This window comes from Lissotriton vulgaris, chromosome 5 (assembly GCF_964263255.1).
Source record: "Lissotriton vulgaris chromosome 5, aLisVul1.2, whole genome shotgun sequence".
Taxonomy (NCBI): domain Eukaryota; kingdom Metazoa; phylum Chordata; class Amphibia; order Caudata; family Salamandridae; genus Lissotriton; species Lissotriton vulgaris.
Genome location: NC_141693.1, coordinates 685,024,609 through 685,039,311, shown reverse-complemented (window position 1 = coordinate 685,039,311; position 14,703 = coordinate 685,024,609). Strand labels below are relative to the sequence as shown.

The window sequence follows — 14,703 nt, the reverse complement described above, 5'->3', positions numbered from 1 at the left end:
AGCAAAGTGGTGTAAAGTGGCATAGTATGGAGAGGAGTAGAGTAGAGCAGCATGGACTAGAGTGGCAGGCAGGAGAGTGGAGTGGTGCAGAGTCGAGTGGTGTACATTAGGAAGGTGTAGAGTAGAATGGAAGGGAAGTGGAGAGGCATAATCTGGAGTGGTGTACAGTAGTATTGTGTGATTAGAGTGACGTAGAGTGGAGAGGCATGGAGGAGAATAGTGTGAAGTGGCATGGAGTGGTACAGAGTGGAGTGACGTACAGTGGCATAAGTTTAGCAGAATACAGTGGTGTAGTGTAGATAGATGTGGAGTGCATGGCAAAAGGTGAAGTGAAATGGCAGAGAGTGGAGAGATGGTGAGTGGAGAGGAGTGGTGGAGAGTGGTGTAGAGTAGCATAGAGTATAGTGGAGTGGTGCAGAGTAAAGTTGAGTGGCGTAGAGTGGAGTGACATAGAGTAAAGTGGCATAGAGAAGAGTGGAGTACCATGAAGTACACTGCGTGGAGTAGATTGGACTGGCGTAGACTGGCATAGAGTGGAATAACAGAGTGGCTTGGAGTGGCAGAGAGTAGAGTGCTGTGGTGCAGAGTAGAGTGGTGTAGAGTAAAGTAAAGTGGAAGGAAGTAGAGTGGAGTGGGTAATATGGAGTAGCATAGACTGGAAAGTAGAGTAGCATTGTGGAGTGGAGTGGCATAGAGTAGAATGGAGTGGGGTGGTGTGTAGGTGAGTGGCATAGAACAGAGCACTGTAGAGTGGATTGGAGTGAAGTGACAGAATGGAGTGATGTAGAGTGGAGTGGCATAAAGTTGAGTGGCATAGATAAGGGCGCAGTGGAGTAGTGGTGTAGAGGAGATTGAAGTGGCATAAAGCGGAGTGGTGTAGAATGTTATAGAGCGGCATAGAGTAGAGCACTGTAGAGTAACATAGAGTAGTGTGGATTTAACACGTTAATTGCTAGGAATGTTCCGCACCAGTGTGGAATGTTCGAAGAAACGGGTGGGGCCGGGACGGCCAACTGTTGTTCATACCACCAAGTAGGTAGGGCTCCCGTCAGCTGTTGGCCGACGGGAGCATGGAACGGGTTAAATGGAGTGATGTAGAGGGGAGTTGCATGGAGTGGCAACGAGTGGCATGAATTGGAATATAGTAGAGTGGTGTAGAGTAGAGAAGCATAGAGTGGCATTGTGTGGAGTGGAGTGGTTTGGAGTGGTATACAGTAGAGTGGGGTAGAGTAGAGTGGCATAGGGTGTAGTGGAGTAGAATGGCATGGAGTACAGTGGAAGAGAGTGGAACAGAGTAGAGTGGCATATTGTGGAGTGAGTGGTGTACAATGGCTTGGAGTAGAGTAGTGTAGAGTGGCATAGAGTAGTCTGAGATTGTGTGGAGTGGAGTGGAGTAGAGTGGAATATAGTACAGCACAGTGGTGTAGAGGGGTGTAGAGTAGAGTGGCACAGAGTGGACTGGCACAGAGTGGAGTCGCATGGAGTAGATTGGAATGGAGTAGAGTGGAATAGAGGGGAGTGACGTAGATTAGAGTGGTATAGAGTGGAAAGGAGTGGCGCAGAGTGGAGAGGCATAAAGCGGCTTAGAGTAGAGTGGAGTCGCTTTGAGCATAATGATGTAGAGTGGTGTCGAGTGGAGTGGTGTGGTGTAGAGTTGAGTAGCATAGAGTAGAGAGGTATAGAGTAGTACAGTTGTGGGTGCAAATAAAAAAATCATCAATAGAGATGGCAGACAGGGTGAAAGCAACATAAATAAGAAGCTGTAAACCTGTGTTAGAAAGTAGGAAAGCGCACTGCACGTCCAAGAATAATACCAAAATGATTTTAAAAGAAAAGAAAATGCACACAAAAAAGAACATTGTGCATTGCAAGATGCAGAAGAAGACAGTCGAGGAAGAACACATAGACTTGATTCATACTCCAAGGACGAGCTGACACAATGAAGGATCGGAAGCCAATGGGAGCTAAGCAATCAAAATTTTGAAAAGAAGATTGACAGCGAAAACAAATAATGGTATGCTTTGGGGTGGGTTGTAAGTCTACTGAATCATAAACAATACGTCTCACACCACAGCACATGCTCTGTGTAGTAGAGACCTAATATTTAGTGTTAATGGTGACTACATACCAAAAAGAGCACCAATTTAAGTCCAGACTACCGAAGAGTGGATAACGCTCGCACTGTGCCCATTCCAGGAAAGGTACCCTACTTATGCCTTCATATTATTATACACAGTCAACAGTCATTGTATTTGGTGGTCATTGTTGGACGCAGTTTTATTTCTCATTATATTACATACGTCATATATGTGCAACTCCTACTGGACACCTTATTGGGGCCGGGGTCATAAATCATCCTCATACGTTATTACACATTGGGTATCACACAGTTCTCATTGGGACATCATAACCCCCGGGTCATAAATCATCCGGGTATCATAAATCATTCTGCCACAATCGGACATCATTTTGTTTTCATAAATCATTCTGCCTGATCATCATAAATCAGCAGCCATAAATCATGGGTCATAAATCATTGTGGTATCAAAAATCATTCTGTCACAAACGGTTATGATTTTGTGATCATGAATCATTCGGCATGATCATCATAAATCATCAGCCATGAATCTTTGGCTGGTCATAAATCACGTGTCTGTCTTTTGCTCATTTGAATCTCTTAGGGTCGTAAATCACCCTGACAGTTCATAGATTGTTCTTTGTTGTTTTCCACGCCCCTTTGTGTGTGAGGGGTAGCCTTTCCCACGGAGCTAGGACCCAACTCACTACCTTGCTAGTCTCTTTTGTGCCCTGCCATCTGGCAGGGGCTGGGCTGCGAATGCCCTCACCGTTCTCTGCGCCTCTCCCCAGCTCCATGATGTAGAGTAAGCTGCCTGAGGGGGCGCGTCACCCTATTTCCTCCATTTTATCATCATGCCATTGGCCCGGGAAATGGGGGAGGGGGTGTCACCCTATTGGGTGATCCGAACCCTTGCCGGGCCCCCTTTTTGGTCCGGTTACCTAGCACCACTAGGTGCGTTGTTTGCCGTGCTGCGCTTCCTGGCGGCGCAAACCAGTTCTGTTCCTTTTTGGGCTCTGGCAGCCATTATGGAGCTGGCCCTTGAGGGCCCCTTCGGGGGCGGCCTCTGCATAAAACAGCAGGAAACAACTGAGTACACGGTTTAGCTAGGTGATTTGGTAAAGAGTGAATGTCTTTGGAAATTTTAAAAAGTGGAAAAGCTCTTGCGGTAGAACAGGAAAGGAGGTGCGACAAATGTATTCATTGTAATCATTTAAGAAAGTTCAACCTTCAATACAATGGGTGTGAGGGCACAGTAAGCAAGACCTTACACACCATCAAATGGTTAGAGAGCGCCATCCGATCCTGAGTGAGAGTTCACACTTTCTTGGAGGCAGTTTATTCATTACAACATGGACCTTCAGAGATTTTAAGTGTTTATGAATTTGGGAGCGAGAGAAAAAGTTGCTAAGAAGTGCAGCAGGAAACACAAAAGAGAAACTGGAACAGTGGAGAGAGTGGGAAACTGGAATGGGGTGAATCGTCTATGTACGGGGCCACCAACACTTGAATGTGGGAAACGAGGTTTAGAGGAGGAGCAGTAATTAAAAATGATGTGCGCTTTTCATGGAAATTATTTCTCAATGTATTATGATTAAAAATCTCCCACAGCCCTATCATTGCATTTATCAGTGTGATCAGTGGGCGGACTCCATGTTCTTATGGATACCATTTCCTGTCCTGGGATTCTCTAACAACCTTTTGCATTTCAGAGTTATATTCTTGCCACATATCAACTAAACCAACTAGTTTAATACACTTACACATGAAAACAAAGATGTTAAGAACTACCGCCTTATATTTGAACATGTCAGCAAGTATACTAGTACAATTTAGTAACATTAGACACTGGGAAACAAATGGACCACAGGTTCTGTTCACAAGAACTTTCCTGACCCGCCAAGATAGGTAAAGGAATGATCAGTTATGTTCAATCATGGTATCAATATGTGTCATTTGGCAATCGGACTCAGAGCTGGGCACCATTCACAAACAATCAACCTGTCTAATGTTTTAAAAAAGTATGCAAAATCGAGAGGAGAAACTGAAACGAGTTTTAAAAACAGTGGGTCACCTGAGCGAGCGTTGATCCGAAACTGTGGCGCGCCATCCAAGGAATAGATAATAGACTCCTGGCCAAATTCCCTGGACCGGTCCAAATCAGTGGCATTCAGGAACAGCACAGTTGCTCCTGCAGACAGAAACGGAAACAGAAAGTTTTAGATATTTTCTAACATTGTCTTCTTTGCTGTGTCTGGAACCTCACTTACCACTGTATTTATAAACCTTTTTGCATATGCAAGTCAATATTACATGGCAGCTGTGAACGGAATCATCATCTCCTGCATCCCAAAATGAGGATCTCAATGGAGTATCTGTGCCCAGGTTGCGTTTGTGACTGTAAATAAGTGATTGATAGATTGTTCACCTTTCTAAGCGTTATGGGCCTTGGTCACAAAAAAAACTCAGAGACTTCCCCTGAGCATACTTTCCAATTTTTTTTATTTCCAAATATTCCCAGACATAACTCTGGGCAGATAAACCAGATCCTGGTTTCCAGCCATACATCTGGGTAAGCCATTACTGTTCCAGGAGTTTCTTATCTTACTCTCTAACTTTGTGACGGTCATCATCTGTTTGGATTGTTGTCCACAAAAAGCATATATTTACAAAAAAGATGAAAACAGAATGCTTGATCGTGCTGATGTGAATAGCAGGGAGCTAGAGAAGACTATAACGTCTCTCTGAATATAAATAGAGAAGAGAAACTGGGGAAAAAAACTCAAGATTAAGAGCACCAGTGATCACCAGGTATCAAAATGGAAACAGTGAGAGGATACTAATTTAATAGAGTACCTTTCTTATTAGAAAGAATCGCAACACGTTCCAGAAGTGTCTTTTGGTATATATATGCTTTTTGTGGACAACAATCCAAACAGATACTTGTTGTCACAAAGTTAGAGTCCTGAGGAAGGTAGTTTTTATTGAGTATCGTCCACCAAAACGCCGCGTCAACAACTACATGTTTTTGTATATCTGGGTGGCTAAAGGCCAGATTTTAATGAGAATTTTACGTGATTTTTATGACTCAATGTGTTTTTCACCTATAGTGATGTATGAATTGTATCTATACAGATATTAGAATTTGGTGGCAAATATCATAAAAGAACAGGCCCCAGTTTCAATTGTAAATAAAACGTTTTTAAGATTTCAATAGCATTTGTACAGTAATAAAATGAAACATTTGTCACATATGAATTGGGTTCAGTAATTTAGAGTGTGAACAGCTGAGAAGTGCATAGGGAAGTGACTAGAGTGCATAGGGAAGTGACTAGTGTGCAAGAGAATTCAAGTGTCACGTGTGGGTCACCATTTTGTCTTTTTGCAACTGACCCTGTCCCCTATGTTTGTATGGGTACCGCCCGTATTTTGTGATCGAAAACTCCTACTGCAACGCTAGCAAGTCTGTGCGGGGGGAATCATTCTCTTTTCTATCCTTGAAGGAAAGTTACTCCAGCCATTGGCTGGAGTAAATGTCTTTGGCAATTTCCAGGGTTCAAAGAGGTCGGAAAGGTGTTTTAAATGCACATGAATTTGCATGCTTTGGGTGTTAGCATACTTTCAAGGAAGACCACGCTTGGAACTTCCACTCCCCACCCCTTGATCCGCAATTCCGGAAACAGCTCAAAGCTCATCTGTTCACCAAATTCTTCAATTAATCCACCAGTAGTCCTGATTCCTCTAACTTAGTTTCTGCCACTCCCGCCCTGATATCTGCCAGTTGCAGCGCCATGAAACCGCTGGTGAACGTGCGCTATATAAATAATTTTAAATTCAAATTCAAATTCTTGAGTGGGACTTACTGCTGCAGAGATCTCTGAATTCTAGGCAGTTAAATGATGCACAAGTCTTTGTACCTACACCAACCTTTGGAGATTCCTCATAGGCGAAGAGCATTATTCATGATTGTAAAGTTACATTTACAACCAAAATTACCTTTGTGAATAGGGCCCCATTTTGATTAGGGAAGATCGGCAGTCCCAGGAGTTGGTAAAGCCAATGTTGTCAACAGATACAATGTTGCATCTTTATGGGTACCTACCAACATTTGCACACCCTTTACCACTCTTGTTACACTTCTATCTGTACACCTACTTGAGGTAGGTAAGTGTGATGCAATAAGCACATGAAAGTGTCACAAACACCTGGATTTAAGGAGGTTCGGGGAAAGGGTTTTTTTCATATATAAAACTTTTGCATTGCCTACGCCTGCTTGTCCAAATAGTTTGTTATTGGGATTCATAAAATGTTGAAGCATACTTGACAACACGAGTATAGGGTAGTACCATAACAGTAAGGTGTCCTCCTGATAAGGGCAAAAACTGACATGATTTCTGAACTAGTTATGAGACCCAAGTCCTTCTCTCACTGACAATGTTGCATGTAACTACCCACAACATCCATTAATGATCATTTACAGCACTTGTTCCGATGCGTCAATGGCTCTTTTCTGATAAGACAGATCTATGAAGTCTACTGATGTACTTTGGTGTGTAGCTAATCTCATCAGATTACTAAAAAGTATTTCGTGGACTATCTTGTAAAATGCTCGCAAATCCTGACAGTAAATCTGGAATAATTTGAACGTTTTATTAGTGGCTATATGGTAGGTTTGTAAGCTTACACCAATTACGTCCATGTGGATATCCACCAAAACTTACTTGCAGGTATGCTGAGGCACTGAAGGGCAGAATATTATGAGGCTTATTTACAATAGGCTTGCACCACTGGTGAGTCACTTTATTGATGATCCAGTGGCAAAGGCATCGCCATCACATCTATGAGGTGACACAAAGCCACCCTGCGCGGCTTTGCATGGCCTCATAGATATGGAGTAATGGAAGGCAGCGCAAAGCTCTTCATTGCCTTACTCTGCATCAAGGGGGCTTTCCAGGGGCATAGCAGTGGGTGTTCCCAAGCAACACCTATGGATTTTGACGGTGCCCCATATTTACAAAATCACATAAACCAGGGGCAGCACCAAAACCTTATGCCTCCACAGAGCCGGAACAACGAGGAGAAATGTGTTATTTCCCCTTGTTTCTTCAGTTTTGCATGTGTACTGCATTGTGCAGCACACATAGAACAAGGAAAACCCTATCGGATTGTTTTTGTGCAGGAAGGTGCCCCTTCCTACACAACAACAATCCTGTCAACAATGCAGGCACCCTTGCACCATGGTGCAAGGATGCCTACATTGGCGCTAGGCACCCAATTGTGCGCAGGAGCTGGCTGAAAGCACCGGAATGCACGTATCTCATAAATATGGTGCATTCCTGACCTTTCAGATTGGCGTAGGGCAGTGCAGCATGAAGACTTGTGGTGCTGCACTAAGCCAGTTTTCTGTAGATGAGGCCCTGTGAGAATCCTTTTGTTATAGTGAGTTAGAATAACTCCCACAGAATGAGAGATTTTCAGCAAATTATAGAGAAGTGAGCATTCTACCCAACTCCATAAACAATCCACCATATGTGACGATGCCTGCATCATTTCTTTTTGTTTACTGATCCCAGGTGGATTGGTAAATAACAAAAGTATTACTATGAAGTAGGGAAAAAACACTTTTATTTAGGAAGTGGAAGTATTAGCAGCAATTTACTGCCTTGCCTTCCAAAAAATAAAAGTATTAGGCGAATGAGACCGCTGGTGGGGGGAAGAGAGGGAGACAAGGGATTGCTTGAGTTAGCAAGTCGGATGGGGGGAAGATCACATAGCAAAAGACCACAATACCGAGGGGGACAGAGAAGCAATTGTTTGAGAGACAATAATGCAGAACACAAGAAGTAGAGAAACACATGGATGAGTGAGTAACATGGAGCAGTGGAGGAGATTGCTGGAAAGCACAGGGAATCTGAAGGAGTGCTTCAGAAAGAAAGAGTTTACAAATAGTGGCTATGATCCAGGGGAGGGAACACTCTAAGTTCTTTGTAAGCTGATAATAGGCCTTTAGCAAAAAGACACCTTGCTCTGTCTGGCAGGGTCGATTTAAAAAAGATTAATTTATGTAATGAGAAATTCAACTTGACTAGTGAATGGATTGAATGAGATTATGCTGCATCAACAGTTTTTGAGGGCCAAAAGATTTATAAAAGTGTACTAAAAGCACACACATTTTAATAGAATTAATGGCTCAGCAGGATCGCAATCTGGTCCTACATTGGTTCAAAGAGAGTGCACACTCTCAATTATACTCTCTTTGAACAAATGCACAGTTGCCCACTATGCCTCTGAACTCAGAAGTCTGCATTCCTGGGAGTGATAACTTCAGCTTGTCGTGCAAGTACATTCCAAGCTCTCTCAGTACATACACCTTATATCACTTTTTTTTCCTGATAAAGTTGTTTTGAGGACCAGCCTTTTTGTCAAAGGCCATGACTTGCTTCCACATTGAACAGTCCATCACTTTCCCAACTTTCTTTGCTCTGCCTCGCCCCTTGAAAGAGGAGGAGTCTCTCTATTTGCTGGAACCAGCAAGAACCTTCAGCGTTTACATCCATTGTAGCATAGAGGTGGATGATCAGTTTTTTGTGGGGTTGGATAAAAAGACTCAGGCGAGTTTGATAGTCCTCTGCACTAAGTTCTGCTGTGACTTGGCCAAGAAGCAGTCTGCAGAAGGACAGAGGGCTCATTCTACCAGTGTTGCAATGCTGGTACCACTGCATTGGTATGTGGAGAATCTGCTCTTGATATCTGAAAGCCACAATGCGTGCATCCATGCACACGTTCACGGAGAACTATTGCATTGACAGCTAGGTCCAATGGGAATGACACGTCACCTGTACTGTCCTACAGGACTTCCTTGAGCTGTGCCATACCAAAGTACCACCGCGTGTGAGATATTGCTTAGTTATCCATTAGAAGAACACGTTACTTACCTTCAGTAGCACTCTTCTGGTGAGTATTATATCTAACCACAGATTCCTCACTTCCCTCCCTCCTCCCAGTCCTGTGAATGGTGTCCTTTTCTATCTAAAAAGATCCCAAACCTGAGATCTGCAGACTGGATCCTCTGATTAATGTGGAGCTCCTTTCCCAAGGGTGCAGACAAAGTCAAGAGGTCAAAGTGCAAGGGTGGTGCTTACATGCATCTACATCATCACTACTTGGGTGGAATTTAGTCAATTTAGAACTGCACAGCACAACTTATCACTGCACAGGAGCAAGGCGGTTTAAATCTTTCAGTGTGCTTCCAGGGGGTTTTCTGAAGGAGAGGAATCCTCTTTTAGAAGCATCCATCAGAAAATGTAACACTACTGTGCATTAAAGATCTACAAAACCATGAGGAACTGTCCAGAATGTAAAAACAAATCATCATAACACCAAAGAGAATCAAATCCCATAAAACTCACAGAAGGATATGTTAGTACAAATGTGACAGAGTGCTTCAAAGTCTTATGCAAGAATTCTATACATTTTTTTGGGCAACTGAAAGGAGTTATTCCTTCACCCTTGAATGAATTTCAATAATTAATTATTATCCCTCGCAAGTCAGTCAGTAGTGTAACATAGGCCTGGAGGAATGTCTGCACTTCTCTGTAGCCTCGGCCCAGATAATTAACCCTGGATTACAGCTTTTACCTTCTGATGCTACTCTTTTTGACATAGCTGTTAGATTCATCATCATAATCTTTATTTCAAAACAACAGTATCATAAAAGATACATTAAAATGCAAGTTCACACAAATGTTTATCACAATATAACAACTACCATAGATAGATATAATTCAATAATTAATAAGAAATGGATTGGGCGGATAAATAATTATGCTAAAAACCATATAAATAGTTTAAAAAAGGCATATATAAAAACAAAATCATTTTATTTACAAGCATGTTTCCGGTAAGCTGGTATACAACTAATTCCACAGCTGTTTCAATTCATTGCATTAGCTCCCAAATAATTCATGCATTTCGGTAATAATTCCCTAAAAATTCCTAAAGCTTCTCACCAGCCTTTATTCTGAAGAAATTTATAGCCAGCTGAAACCTGCTAATACCAAAGACGATAACCTGGCGAGTGTCAGTTTTTAGAATCCTTTCTGCTTCTCTATGCGATCTCACACACATATTAATGCAAAGAGGTTTAATCCATCTTTTTTTTGGGATCGAATAGACTGGACTAAAAAATAGAACATGTGTAATATCTTCCTTAAGTTTTCCTGAGCACAACATGCATATGTCATTACTATGATTTGTCCACCTTGCCTTGCTTGATTTTATCATCAGTACACCATATCTGTACTTCAATCAGTACACCATATCTGTACTTCAAGTATAGCGTTTTAGCCAGCGGTGGATATACTTCATCCAAAAAGGATTCAAAGCAAGAACTATCTTTAAACATAAGAAACTCCCTAGTCAGGGATCCATTTGCCCTGTCATTTAATCTATTATGGTCCATGAAGGCCCAGAAGGATGCTTTTAGTATCTTTCTCGAATTTGAGGTTAATGTCGATGGACTACTCCAGAAGTGTGCTAAGCCAATCTTCTTGAACCAAGTGCTCACATGTTTAAACCATATAATACAATTATTTTCATCCAGATCCTTGATCTCTGTTAGAGCCGCCCTATAATCCAGCAGCTCAGGTGTTGTCCAGAGCCTGAGCCAAAACATCAGTGGTCTAATAATTACATGGTGATCCGTACGCTTCATGTTAACCCCTTCGATGCTTGTGACGGAATCATTCCGTCTTCAGTCACGGTTGAGCTGTGCTGATGACGGAATGGTTCCGTCACAACCACACCCAGTTATGGAATGTCCAGCACACTGAGGAAATCGGGGCCGCACGCAAGGTGTTAAGGTCAAGCATTAACGGTGTTAACGGTGTTTGTACTGGAATTTTTAACAAAGCTCTTAAAAATGTATTCTCATTAAACTCAAACGCCTTTTTGCATGAAGGGCCCCTCAATTCAGCACCATATAGTGCTGCCGATTGAGCTTTAGACCAGAATATCTCAAGTGCTGGAAATCACGCTTTATTGAGACTGTTTCCGTGTCTTTACAAAATCGGTAGTGTGTCCTGTCCTGGAGGAATGTCTGCACTTCTCTGTAGCCTTGGCTCAGATAATTAACCCTGGATTACGGCTTTTACCTTCTTATGATACTCTTTTTGAGATAGCTGTTAGATTCCCTTTTCAACCTTACCTTGCAAGCCTGAGATATATACATAGAGAATATATAACCTTGATTTGTTTGGTACCTTATAGACCTAAAGGAGTGTTTGGTGGGAATGAGAGGATACTGGCACAAGAGGCCTATGTTGGATAGAAGTCATTCTTAGCCACTAATAATCTGGAGAGTGCAGGAGCCACTGCTTTTCCATTCCCTTGTCCTGTAGGCATATGTGAATGTGTGGGTCAGAGGAGCAACACTTTTGGTTATCAAAAAGCTATTCCTTGCCTTATGTCTTCATGAGTAGTACTTTGAATTTAACATTGTTTTTTTAACGGTCCATGTTAGACCTGGCAGCATTGTTGTGGTTCCTCTGTCTTTTTGCGTCTACCTCATGTATTTCTTACTGTATTTGGGACTCAGTTGTTGTCTGTTTTTTTAACACTGCTGCCACCCACATGACTAGCTCTGCTAACATGTCTCATGCTACTGCAGTGTTTGCAAGAGCAATTTTAAACTACCATGTCGACCAGGCAAGGGCACCCACTTGCCCGGCCCAAACCTTCCCTTTTATTGCATGTAAGGCACCCCCTGAGGCAGGCCCAAGGTAGCCCTATGGGCAGAGTACAGTGTATGTGAAAGTTAGGACTTGTATTGGTGCGTTTTACATGTCCTGATAGTGAAATACTGCAAATTTCGATTTTCACTACTGTAAAGACTCTCTCTTCCATAGGTTATCATTGGAGCTGCCTTGTAACCCTTTATAAGTGTAACTTAAAAAGGGAAGAGGTAATGATTTGGAGTTTGGGTTCCCTGAACTCAGAATTTAAAACACATCTTTCTGTGAAGGTGGTTTTTAAATTGTGTGTTTGAAAATGCCACTTTTGAAAAATTGGGCATTTTCTTGCTTTACTATCCTGTGCTTCTGCCTACCTGTGGAATCCATGTCTGGCTTAGACTGACAGTTGGGCTGTTTGTGCATTCACTCTAGAAAGTCACACAAAGGGAGCTAAAGTGTGCCTTGCATATCCTGATTGCCCATCACCAGGCTTATGGGCCTTCCTGAGCTAGAGTGGTAGGAGAGGTTGTCACTGACACCTGAATAGGTCTGTGCCTGTCCTTCGCAATGCTTTCTGGGCATACAACGCAGTATATGCAGCGCTCCTGAAGTGTGTAGGCTTACCCTTGGGGGATTCCGCTATGAGCTACTCCGTTGAGCTCTGAAACCCAGCGTCTGACTAAAAGGGCCCGGCTAAGCCCACATAGCACATCTCCCCAGCGCAGTGGGGAACGCCTGGGGTAGGCAGGGACCACCCATTTGATCCAAAACAATGGACACCACACTGGTATTATGACAATACCGGTATCTTTATCAAAAGGAATACGATGAGACCAAACAATAGAAATCCAACATATGCGTACTCATAATCGTTCACTTTGCCGGTTATTAGGCCAGCAATCACTTTTAGGTTCTTGCGGTATTAATGAGCAAATCAAAATGATCGAATGCAGTCCTAATACAATGCTATGTAGTTCGTAATGCAGTTCGTAATGTAGTAATAACACAGTCCTTAATGCACGAATCAGGCAGTTCGTAATGCAAGAATAATGCGATCCGTAATGCAAGAATCAGACAGTTCTTAATGTAAGAACAATGCAATTCGTAATGCAAGAATAATGGGATTCGTAATGTAAGAACAATTCGATTTTTTAATGCAAGAATCAGGAAGTTTGTAATGTAAGAAATAATGCAATTCATAATGCAAGAATCAGGCAGTACTTAATGTAAGAAATAATACTGTACGCCAATATGCGCGGTCAACTCGGGCCCCCATTAGGCTCCAACACAAGAGACAACGGTCATGAGCTTAAAGAGGCAGCCCCGGTACCGCTGGGCAGGTATGAGCCGCTTGGGGACCCAGTGCGTCTAACGGAGTGCAGCGGGAGAGAGCTTGGAGCACTCCTGTACTCCTCCGGCACGCCTCCCCAGGCCACACACGCATACAGCTCCCGACCAGAGTCCAAGCCTTACCTGGGTGGGTGCTCTCTCTCTCTCCCCGCTCGTTGAAGTCCTGCTGTGCTGCCCCGATGACGTTGCAGCTCCGTTGTTAGGCGACCCTGTAGTCGGACGGGTTACGGCGCTGCCTTCTCCTTCGTTGACGATCTTGGGCAGATTTCTCTCGGTGAACAACGATCACGATCCCTTTCACCTTGCAGCTTTCTTAGCTTCAAGAAATCCATTAGCACGTTGCAGCTCGGGGGGGTGGTGGCGGTGATCCTTACTCACAGCCACAGTTAGGATGACGGCGCAGACCACAACCAGCAATACAGCAGCGTGTACGATGTTTTACGCTGCGGGGGCAATGCGATCACGGGGCACCTCGTAAACAGTCCCACGGACGACACTGCAGTCTTCCAAAATTCCGGTAGCACGTTGCTGCTCGGGCCAGCGGTGGTGATTCTTACTCACAGCCTCAGGTACGACGACGGCTCAGGCCACAAACAGCAATACAGCAGCGTGGACAATATTTCACGCTGTGGGGGCAATTCGAACACAGGGAAACTCGTAAACAGTGGAGGACACAAAAACCCAGGTAATAACCTGAGGGGGGAACCAGAGGCAGTCGGGCGCTAGAAGATGGTCAGCCTCCAATCAGAACATATATCACCAAAAGAGACCATTTCTAGAGTGTGACCAAGTGAATGTGAAGTGCCAAATTGTTATAAGGGCATCTCACAAAAAGTGATGGACTGGCATCACACACCACCAGGTGTCATGCTTCATCATCTGCCAGTCCTCGCCCTCCAGAAACCACGTTTGGTGGAGGACGGGCATACACCTGACGACAGGGATGCACTATCTAAAGTGAGTGGGGGCCCAAAAGGGAAAAGAAAAGTGAGGTTTTTTGGTGATATAAACTCGTAAACAGTACCACGGACCACACAGCAGTCTCAGGCGTCCAAAAGCAACACACACCAAGCATCGCTGAGACACGGTTTGAATCTTTTATATTCCTGAGTTTCCACAACAGGGGACCAGCTCTCATCGGGCCCTTGGAGACACGCTACTTCAGGACACAGCAAAGTCCTCACAAGCAGGGGGACACAGCACACAGCAAAGTCCCTTGTCTTCTCCTTAGTAAACTGCAGGCCAGCCCCAGAACACACAGCAACGGCAGTCCTTCTCTTCAATCTCTACAGTCTCTTCAGCTGTTCTTTTTTGGCAGAGGTTCCTCTTGATCACGAAGTAGTTTCAATACTTTTTCAGTATGGATTTCAGTCTTGAGTTCAGGGGTTTCCGCTCTTACATTTATACCCCTAAATGCCTTTGAAGTCTTTGTGTTCAGGGGGCTCTCACCTCGGTCCAAACCAGACCTGGGTATCTTCCTGACAGTGCACACCCTCCTCTTTGATAGTCGGGGTCTGGGGCTATGACGCTCAGCAGCAGCTCTTT

General features: G+C 43.6%; 1 protein-coding gene across 1 annotated transcript in view; it reads right to left on the bottom strand.

Annotated features, from left to right (window-relative positions):
• Positions 1 to 14,703, bottom strand: part of CDH23 (cadherin related 23) — a 2,828,172-nt gene that overhangs the window by 1,229,572 nt on the left and 1,583,897 nt on the right. Inside the window, exon 19 of the mRNA XM_086919477.1 lies at positions 4,152 to 4,268. Within this exon, the coding sequence (XP_086775603.1) occupies positions 4,152 to 4,268 (117 nt within the window). The remainder of the gene's footprint in view (positions 1 to 4,151; positions 4,269 to 14,703) is intronic.